This window comes from Centropristis striata, chromosome 22 (genome assembly GCF_030273125.1).
Source record: "Centropristis striata isolate RG_2023a ecotype Rhode Island chromosome 22, C.striata_1.0, whole genome shotgun sequence".
Lineage (NCBI taxonomy): Eukaryota > Metazoa > Chordata > Actinopteri > Perciformes > Serranidae > Centropristis > Centropristis striata.
Genome location: NC_081538.1, coordinates 985,040 through 995,661, shown reverse-complemented (window position 1 = coordinate 995,661; position 10,622 = coordinate 985,040). Strand labels below are relative to the sequence as shown.

The 10,622-nt window shown below is 37.1% G+C and overlaps 2 protein-coding genes across 2 annotated transcripts in view; both read left to right on the top strand.

The window, feature by feature from the left end:
• si:ch211-244b2.4 (uncharacterized protein LOC541512 homolog) overlaps nt 1-1,706 on the top strand; it is a 9,903-nt gene extending 8,197 nt beyond the window's left edge. Inside the window, exons 8-10 of the mRNA XM_059326206.1 lie at nt 311-413; nt 507-627; nt 1,250-1,706. Of these exons, the coding sequence (XP_059182189.1) occupies nt 311-413; nt 507-627; nt 1,250-1,311 (286 nt within the window). The 3' untranslated portion in view covers nt 1,312-1,706. The remainder of the gene's footprint in view (nt 1-310; nt 414-506; nt 628-1,249) is intronic.
• A 1,467-nt stretch (nt 1,707-3,173) lies between these two features.
• si:ch211-244b2.3 (uncharacterized protein LOC557230 homolog) lies at nt 3,174-10,079 on the top strand. Its single transcript, XM_059326353.1, has 11 exons — nt 3,174-3,313; nt 3,401-3,440; nt 4,900-5,032; nt 5,916-6,060; nt 6,840-6,960; nt 7,039-7,117; nt 8,388-8,499; nt 9,000-9,105; nt 9,218-9,299; nt 9,753-9,922; nt 10,018-10,079. Exons 1-11 carry the CDS (start codon nt 3,296-3,298, stop codon nt 10,077-10,079), a joined length of 1,068 nt encoding a protein of 355 aa, XP_059182336.1. The 5' UTR covers nt 3,174-3,295.
• The last annotated feature ends 543 nt before the right edge of the window (nt 10,080-10,622 follow it).

Below are 10,622 nucleotides of genomic sequence, written 5' to 3'. Positions count from 1 at the left end.
TCTTCTCATCTAACTCTTTGCAAGAAGGTCACTAAGTGTTTCCCAGAATGTTTATATTGTGTTCAAATGTTGGGACAGAATCTGTGATTTGATGCCGTTATAATCTGTGATTTGCTGCCGTTATAATCTGTGATTTGCTGCCGTTATAATCTGTGATTTGCTGCCGTTATAATCTGTGATTTGCTGCCGTTATAATCTGTGATTTGCTGCCGTTATAATCTGTGATTTGCTGCCGTTATAATCTGTGATTTGATGCCGTTATAATCTGTGATTTGATGCCTTTACAATCTGTGATTTGCTGCCGTTCCAGAGTCTCTCAGGCGGCTGCAGCGCTGCAGAATCTGTCTGTGGGAACCAGACCTCAGTGGGAGTTTGAGGGAGATAAAGGAGCGTGGCACGCCTACAAACACAGAGTGAGTTATCTGGTTTCTTAAGCTGAGAAACTTTATTTGTCTTGTAGATAGTAGCGCAAAATAAACTATGATGATGTGGATGCTTTTCAACAGAGCGGCACCAAAACTGAATGCTCATTAAGCAGCGACGACATCGAGAGGCAGTTCAACCAGAACCCTCAGGGCAGCATGACCTTCAGAGTGACGGGACACGCCTACAAACTGGACTTTGGAGGTCGAGTTATAAATACTGTGATGTCACGCTTCATTTTACAGGGTCATCTGTTAGTCTTTTTATAATAATTTGAGTTAGAAGCTAATTTGGCACACATTGTATGGAAAATAGAGACAGTTAAGTTTGTTGTGTTGAGTTAATAAGCAGGACTTTCTACACAGCAACATCTGTAGTGTTGTTTTTTCAGTGTTAATAATTTGATGATTTTGGAGTTAGATTCACTTCAGATGGAGTTGATTTTCAGATTTTGTGACTTGTATGTTCGGCTAAAGACACAATGCACTTTTAATGTATCGTAAAACAAAACAATGAATGTTAATTATCACATTAAAGTGTATTTTTAACCCTAAAATCATGTTATTTCCTTTCACTAATATGTCAAAGTAACACAATGAATGTTAAAAATTAACACTCACAGTGAAAGGGAATAACAAAATTTCAAGTTTAAAGTGCACGTATGTGGTGTCATGAAACAACACCAAGGATGTCAAACATTTAACACTATTAAAGAGTTAAAATATTGACCCTTTTCAAAGTGTAATTTTAACTCAGATCCGTGAATAAACACTCTTGATTTTTGTACTGTAACTTTGTTTTAATTTTTATTTTTTTTCTCTTGCAGCCATGAGCCAAACCAACCTCAAAACCAAAAAATCACGCAAGATCAGACGTGTGCTGGTGTGACTGTTAAATCGGATTTTGAAGGCCTCAACGAGAAACTCTACAAACAGTTGTGCAATACCATATCTATACAATCATTTTAATCTGAGATTCATATGTTTGGGCTTTTGGAGCTCACTTCTTAAGTGTTTTTTTGCTATTTTTTAGCTCTACATAGGCCTCTGGAAATGTAAGTTTCCATAAGAAAGGATTTCATGATCAGATTAAATTGAGTCACCTTAGAGGAGTGTGCCAAAAGGTTTTGAAGTTTACCGATTTATACCTGAAGCTGCCTCAGATTATGTTCTCTACTAACCTGCATGCTGCCATACCAAAGGAAGCTATAGCATAAACAATCCTGATTATTAACCTTTATCAGGCAAAGAACTATATTTGGTAACTTCAGGTAATATTTCGAGAAAAAAAGTTGCAAATTTACTAGATTAAAGTGGCAGATCTACAAGAAAAAAATGTTGCAGATTTAAGAGATTTAAAGTGGCAAATATGCGCGAAAAGAGTCGCAGATTTATGAGAAAAACGTGGGAAAAAAGCAACTTTTTTCTCCCAGATTCACCACTTTAAATCTCATAAATCTGCGCATTTTTTTCTCGTAGATTTGCATCTTTTATCTCATAATCTTTTTTCTCAAAATATTATTTTCATATGTTTTTTTTTACACATTCTGACAGTATGTAATATCCTCCAATATTCTCTAGGGTTGAAATTTGGAATTTGCAAGTATTTCAATGAGTGTCCTATTAAGGGTTAAAGTGGTGAATCTGGGAGAAAAAAGTTGTGTTTTTCCACTTTTTTCTCGTAAATCGCCAACTTTTTCCGCACAGATTTGCCACTTTAAATCTCTTAAAGCTGCGACTTTTTTTCTTGTAGATTTGCCACTTTAATCTAGTAAATTTGCAACTTGTTTCTCGAAATATTACTTGAAGTTACCAAATATAGTTCTTTGCCTGATAAAGGTTTAATGTATTTCATGTTACATTCATACTGCCACATATCTACACACTGCCTTCTCCCATATATTAGAATTTACCAACCAAAGCCATTCATAAACAGCATTAATGCTGCTACTTCACGTGAATTTTGACGTGTTTAATGACTCAGGTGGTAACATTATGCAATAAAAATCAATTATTCAGCTCAGTTCATATCATGTTTTGGTGAAGATTGGATCCCAGTCTTTTGTCTCAAGGTTTATCTTTCTTTCAATCAATGTATCAGTGTGATACAGATAATATTAAATACAATGTCAAGTCATGTCATGTAAATGGAAATTGTGTCAAATTTAAAAAGATGCATGTTCTTTTGTTTGTTTTGAGACAATAAAACATGACAGAAATGATTGATTTGTTTTTGATCTTCATTTTTTTATATTTTTTTAAATATTAACATAGAATATCCATAGTAGCAGTTATGTTGTATTAAACTTATATACTGTATTTATATGTGCCACCTTATTTTATTTATCTCAGTATTTATGTTTTGTTTATGGTATGCCTTGTTACTTAACCTTGTTTTTATAAGACTATATGTCTACATATTCTATGTGCAATTAACAATAAAAATTTCATCACAAAAAAAATATCCATAGACAGTAAATGTAATCACTTAACTGAGAAAATTACAATAAACAAGGTATAAATTAGACTTTTACTCAAATATATAATTACAAAAAACTGATTTTTCTCTTTACATCTACATGCGTTACTCTATAAATTCTGTGTCGTTTGATTGCAGTTTAATTTAGATTAATATTATTTTATGAACAAAAAAATTCAAATTTTTCTGCTTTTGTTGCGTGATTTACGTCAAATCAATACGTCATCGCGTCAGAAAGTGAAAGTAAAAGTAAACTTCTGGGGAAATGAAACCTTCACTTCGGTTCATGAGTAAAGCGAATTAAATGGCACTAGACATGTATTAATAATTAGATATTTCGTTGTATTTACGTTTGTTTAATCCGCCATTTTTGTTTACATTGAAGTGGAACGCCATGTTTCCTGCCAGCACGGTGAGTCTTCTTCACGGAGTCACTTTATAACCTCTGGAGAGAAAGTTTGTGACGTGGAGCTCAAGTTTTTGTTTTTGTCTCTTTCAGAGAAATGCAGAGCAGCTGGGTTATTATCAGGAGAGCTCAGGTCTGTATCAGGACATGTTTTACATTCCTGCTTTAGTAGAATTACTTCTGATCAATGAGTTTACAGGAAAATAATGCTTAAAAAAAATCTAAAATTGAAGAACCATATTTCTTGTGAAAAATAGTGTGAAACGGTGACTTCAGGAGCCTAAAACATGGACATATTGTAGTGGTCAGACATTAACATGGTACATATTTACTTATTTTATTGTCCAGTGATTATCTTTTAAATACAGCAATAAAAATACATGGCTGAACATGTGACCCAACTTAACAACAACCAGTATCAAACATTAACTCTGCAGTTGTCAAATGCCTGGCTCTTAAGAGTATATATATATATATATATATATATATATATATATATAAACAAAGTTTAACTGGGATGATGCAGAAAGTATCCATACTCAGATGCTTTTCTTTGGGTCAGAATCATTTGGATGCATTATTTGGTTTAAGGCTGCAACTAATGATTATTTTCTCTCTCTCTCTCTCTCTCTCTCTCTCTCTCTCTCTCTCTATATATATATATATATATATATATATATGCATAATAAAGATCAAAGTTTTAACTGGGATGCAGAAATGATCCGTACTCAGATGCTTTTCTTTGGGTCAGAATAAATTGGATGCATTATTTGGTTTAAGGCTGCAACTAATGATTAGTCAATATATATAATCAAATAAAAATATTGTATAAATGTATCATTTTTCAGTCCAAACCCCCAAAATGCTCAATTTAAAGGAACACTCCACCGTTTTTTCATATTAAAACATGTTATTCGGTCAAGTAAGACGAGTTGATACAGACCTCTTGCGTCTCAATGCGTGCACTCAATCGCCCTGGCGCGCAGCGCCACTAGGCTAGCACTTAGCTTAGCCCAGTTCATTCATTAGGATCCAAACAGATGGACAGTTAGAAGCGACCAAACTCCTCCACGTTTTCCCTATTTAAATACAGCTACACGAGTAGTTAAACGACCAAGTATGGCGACACAAAATAAAACGTGGCGCTTTTCTAAGCGGATAAAAAGGAGAACTATAATGTATGGCGGAATAGCACTTGGGAGCACTTCGACTCGGGGCAGTAATATCATCACTCCTGAAAAATCTTCTCCCCTCAGGAGTGATGATATTATATTTAAATAGGGAAAACGTGGAGGAGTTTGGTCGCTTCTAACTGTCCATCTGTTTGGATCCTAATGAATGAACTGGGCTAAGCTAAGTGCTAGCCAAGTGGCGCCGCGCGCCAGGGCGATTGAGTGCACGCATTGAGACGCAAGAGGTCTGTATCAACTCGTCTTACTTGACCGAATAACATGTTTTAATATGAAAAAACGGTGGAGTGTTCCTTTAATATGACAAAAATGTTATTTTCTGTCATTTTTTTGCATTCAAGAAAATTACTTTGCAACTGTCTGATGATAAAATGTCAGATCCCATGTTCTTCTGTTTCACAGTGGAAGGGAAACGTTATGAGTGGCAGCTGTCTAACGGACACACGTGGATGCCGATTGCCAACGACCATGTGATCGAGACCCACTACTGCCAGCCTGGAGCCAAAGGAATCACCATCAACTTTAGCAACCAACAGTGTGTTCATCTTTCAGTCTTTATGAACAGTTATTACACAACAAAGAACAAAGCATGACGATGTTTGGCAGCAGCAAGATACAGAAAAAATCATTTCTTACAGTGTAGTATTGATTTATTTTCTTTCGTGCCATTTGTTGCAGCCTGTGAAACAGTATTTAAAGCATTACAGGTGATCAAGTGTCCACTGAAACAGAGGACAATGATAGAAATGATCATATTATTATTATTATTATTATTATTATTATTAATAATAATTCTTCATGACGTAAAAACGAAGCAGCATCAAGCCCTGTTGTCAGCTTTTCTCTAAAGTTTTGGCTTTTCCAGAAGTTTCCTTGTCCAATTTAATGCATCAACCCTTTTTCAGCAAAGGTAAAAAAAAAAAAAACACCTCGACCAAGTGTAGTTACACGATTTTACTTTTTTTGTAGAGATTTTTTCCTAATTTTGCAGTGAGCATTCAGCATTTTCAATGCAATCTTTTGTGTTTACTGTTTTTTGTATGTTTTTTGTAATTTCTGTGTTCTTTGTAATTTCTTTGTGTTTTTTGTAAAAAAAAAAAAAATGTTTAATGTTTTTGGTGAGTTTTTTGTAATTTTATGTGTTTTTGTGTGTTTTTTAAAATATTTTTTTGTGTTCAAAATGTTGATCCAATAAGTCAAGATGAAAAAAATAATAGTCAGGTGAGATTGTACTGAAAACATTGACACCAACACATCATGGTGAAGATTTTTAAGTGGTTTATACAGACAGAATGAAAAGAAAGAAGAAAAGAATCGAGTTAGTAAGAAGATGAACAAAATATAGATACAATACTTGGATGAAGTGGTTTTGTTTTGGTTGAATCAAACCACCATGTCTCTCTCCTGCGTCTCCACAGGAAGGTGTTCATAGACTTTGATCAGCTGGAGACTCTGCCTGCAGGTCTGAAGGTGCAGAGACTGAGCTTCTTACTTCAGGGACAGACTGAAGACGTCGGCTGGTACTTCAGAGACGACCAGCTGTGGCGAGAATATGGCTCTCAGGTGAGGAGAATCTCTGGCATCAACTTCGTAAATTTAGGCCCCGTTTACACGAGGACGCTTGCGGGTAAAAACGACAAAATATTTTATGTGAAGTGCCTTTCGTTTAGACGGTGACGGCGTTTTTGGGGCTTAAAGACGCAAAAATCTGAAACCACCCTCCAAAGTGTAAAAGTGTAATCCTCTCCTCCGTAGCGTGTCGTCTACACTGACAAGACACAAAACTCTGATCTGATCTGCTCACGTCACGTATGTGTTTACGTCACATACATGCTCCAGGACAGGAAATAAAGAAACGTGGGATTATTTCCATGGTGGGACCTTCAAGCTGCTCTGGCAGCTCTAATAAACTTACAGGAGTCTTTCCACCAAATGTCCAGGATATGTACAGATAGTATTAGTGAACAGAGAAGGATCTGGAATTACCTCCATCACATTCTGGATGCAGCGATTGGTGGGAGGAGCCAGACGGCTGTGAACGAGACCTGGGAGATCTAGTGATGGAGGAGAACTTTGTGGAAGGAGTAGCTGATGAAAATGTGTGGTGTGAAAACTTCTGCATGCCCAAAGATGCTCTTATGGCTTTAAGTGATGCCGCCTGGCTGCATACAATCACATTTCACACACTTTAGATCACCGTATGCAGCAGATTTCCTCCCGAAAACACTCGTCTAAACGAGGAATAAAAAGTGAAGACGTGACGCCACTTTTGCGTCTTCTGTTCAGACCGTCCTCGTGTGAACGGAGCCTTAATGTCCCTTTCTTCTCCTCCTCTTCATCAGATTTCCGGCTCGTTGTCCTCCTCAATCAGCAGCTTGGACGTGGAGCATCAGTTCAGTCAGAACCGGCAGGGAGCCTTCAGCTTCACCGTGGGCTCCACAGGCTACACGCTCGACTTCTCCAGTGAGTGATATAACTGTCACTGTGCATGTGTGAGCTTGTTATAGAGGAGAATCTAACTGATGCTGTTTTACTCCACAGCCATGACTCAAACTAACTGTAACACCGGCCTGCAGAGGAAAGTACGGAGGAGACCAAAGTTCACCTCCAACACAGAGAGGTTAGACTCTTCATCTGCAGGATTCATCTTTTTGTCTCTACTGATTTGATTAGATTTGATTAGATAGATTATAATTAGGGCCTCGGGGCAATCTCACTGAGCACTGGTCCCATACATCAATATCTGTAGGGACCAGTGCTGCACCACTGTTATACTGTGGATTTCTTCTTCTTCCTCTTCCGGACGCAATTTCGTCCCGCTACTAGTCCTACAACTTGAAGAGTTGCAGGACAAATTATATATCAAAACGTGCGGTTTGATCGGGATCGGTGTGCTATTACTTTTCTCTATGGAATACAAATTTTTCGCGACGTAAGTTGCGAAAAACTGCCCAAAATTTTGCATTGAAATGAATGGGACGGCAACAATAATTGGAGTTTTTTAAACGTCTACTTCTCCGGCATAATTTCACCTAGAGACTCCATTTAAACTTTAAACAGTAGACACAAGTCTTGTGTATCGGTGTATTAATCCACGTTTCGATAGGTCATATAGTTTTTTATCAATCCCTGTTCAATGACCATGATCATTTTTGGAGAAATTCTGAGATTATAATGGGTGTGTATTGCACGGAATGTTCGTGTCACAGTGTGTGATGTCATCACCAGAGTGTAGAGGGAGAGAAGAAACTGTCAAAAAATAAATTTTAAAACTGCGCTCCAGGCCGCAAATTTCACTCTACAGAAATAATTTATTCATAGAAACGTAGGAAAATTAGTCTTCTCCCTCACAATCCTCTGGTAAAGCTGTCAGAGTTATAGTTTGGGCGTAGGACGCACAGATGATCCACCAACACCACCAACAGCCTCATTGGGTCCCATATTAAAAACACAGGAAGATTTCTCAAAAAGGGAGATGTAACAGTTTTTTTAGATCGCTCTAACAAAGCTATTTTTTCTATCTATCTATCTATCTATCTATCTATCTAATACCATTGCTGTTGCTATGGTTCAGTGAAATCTCCCCTTTTTTAGTATGTAAGTACTCATCTAAAACATGCAATTTACAACCAGTGTAAGATACTGGAAAAGCTTTAAAATGGACCTTGAAAGTTCTTAAAAAATACTTGAATTTAACCACTGCTAGAGTACCTACCCTGATCCCACAACGGGGAATTTCACTTGTCACAGCAGCGATAACAGAAGCAAAAGGTGTGAATACAAACAGCAGTAATCTGTCAGCTGACCAACAGTTTTACCTGGGAGGATTTTCCATCCCTAAATGTGACTTGAGAGAGAATTTAAGCACTAAAAGTTTTTTTTCTCTGCAGCTTTTACTCCTCCTCAGGTCTACCATCAGCCTCCTCCTCCCAGCTCACTGATGGAGGCTACAAATGGGAGTTCATGGGAGAAGAGGGGCAATGGACAGAATACAAAGCACATGTAAGTAGGACATCTAACAATATGAGGACGCTGGAGCAAAATCATAGTAATGAAACCTACAAAAATTGCCAGAATCTTTACCCTTCTCACACAAATTAGTCTGATTTCTAACCCTTTATCAGGCAAATAACTATATTTGGTAACTTCAGGTAATATTTCAAGAAAAAAGTCACAGATTTAAGAGATTTAAAGTGGGAAATCTGCGTGAAAAAAGTTGCAGATTTACGAGACAAAAGTGGGAAAAAAGCAGCTTTTTTCTCCCAGATTCACCACTTTAAATCTCATAAATCTGCAAATTTTTTTCTCGTAGATTTGCCACTTTAATCTCGTAAACTTTTTTCTCAAAATATTATTTTCGCATGTTTTTTTTTTACACATTCTGGCTGTATGTAATATCCTCCAATATTCTCTAGGGTTGAAATTTGGAATTTGCAAGTATTTCAATGAGTGTCCTATTAAGGGTTAAACCACTTGGACTTATTTTGTGTATTTCTGTGTAGCTGTGTTCGTTCGACAGCGGTGCCATTGAGAAACAATACCAGATGAATCCTCGGGGACAGCTGAGATTCAAAGTCAGGACATACTCGTACACTCTGGATTTCTCAAGTAATGAACACACCAAAGCCTCTTCTGCTGAATCAAACAATCAATCATTTTGTTTTTTCTCAGGACGGCACTTTGACTCGTAACTAATACTCTATTAAACTGGTTATCTCAGGTATGAGTCAAGTCAATGAGCGGATCGGGACCAGAAGAGCCGTGAGGAGGACTGTGGCCGATGGGAGTCAACAGAGCAGCAGGTCAGAGACTAGAATCCATTAAAATACCACAAATTAATCCTTCATTTAACCCTGAAAGATAACTGAAAATCTGAATTGAACTGAATCAACCAAACCCCCGTACTTGAAAATTGCGTTATCATACCATAAACATTGCTTATCTACAATCTTGAAAAAACTGCAACTTGATAAAAAAAAATAGAATAAAAAATAATAGAAGATAACTTCTTCTATGCTTCATTTTAAGATGAAGTGCATTTTGAATAGCCTGCATTTATTAATCAATTAATATTACAGTTTTTGAGTTTACATTTTAAAAAAGGAAATGTTTATTTACACATATTTATTGTGTGGAGTTAAAAAAAATTGAATTGCGTAATTATCAGACCGCCATTACATTCCCAGGGGTCCACGCACCACACTTTGGGAACCCCTGCCGTAAATGCTTACAAGTGATATTCTTCTGCTCTGCAGTCTGGGCTCACAGCCACGATGGCAGTTTCAGGATGTCGGTGGAATATGGAAAGATTATTCTGAAGCGAGCAGCATTTCCAGTCAGAACATCGAGCTCCAGTACCAACAGAACCCGTCAGGCTCCATGGTGTTCTACACCAAGAACTTCAGCTACCAGCTAGACTTCTCAGGTGAACTTCTACAGCTACAGTTTATAGTTTATGTTACAGTGATGCATCATTCTGTTTGTCAGAAGTCCAGACTGACTTTAATGTGTCTGTTGCAGCCATGACTCAGATGAACCTGTCCACCACCACCACCAGATCAGTGAGACGGCTAAACCAGTGACGTGTTCAGAGGTCGACTTAATGTTAATGTTTACAGTTACCTGACTGACTGCCTCAGGTTGTCTCTCATATTGTAATAATTCAGTACTGTATTTCTCAAACTGCCGTGTCTTTGGATATTTAATAGAAGGTGTGAGTGAAGTTTTACCAGATCTTGTACCTCAAGGGCTTCATAAAGTTTAGGCTTCATAAAGATAACTGGTCGGGGTGAAGTTAAGATTGAAATTAAAGTGGAACTCGACCAATTTCAAGCCATGAAGTTTGTTTACAAGTGTTAAGAAGTATCACTTTCATAGACAATCTGCTATAAATCTGACATGATTTAGCCTCTGTAGCTAAAGCCTTTTGTGGCTTTACTCAAATCTGATCATCATTACTTGTAAAATCTAAAAAAAAACATTCAAAACTGTGTTACTTTGTCAAGCTAGGGGCTCAGGGATACTTTATTTAGCTGATATTAGCAGAACACATCCACATCTCTGACAAAATTGTCAGCAGCCAAGTTGCATTGTGGGTAATGTAGGCACCAGGTTTTTTTGTTGTT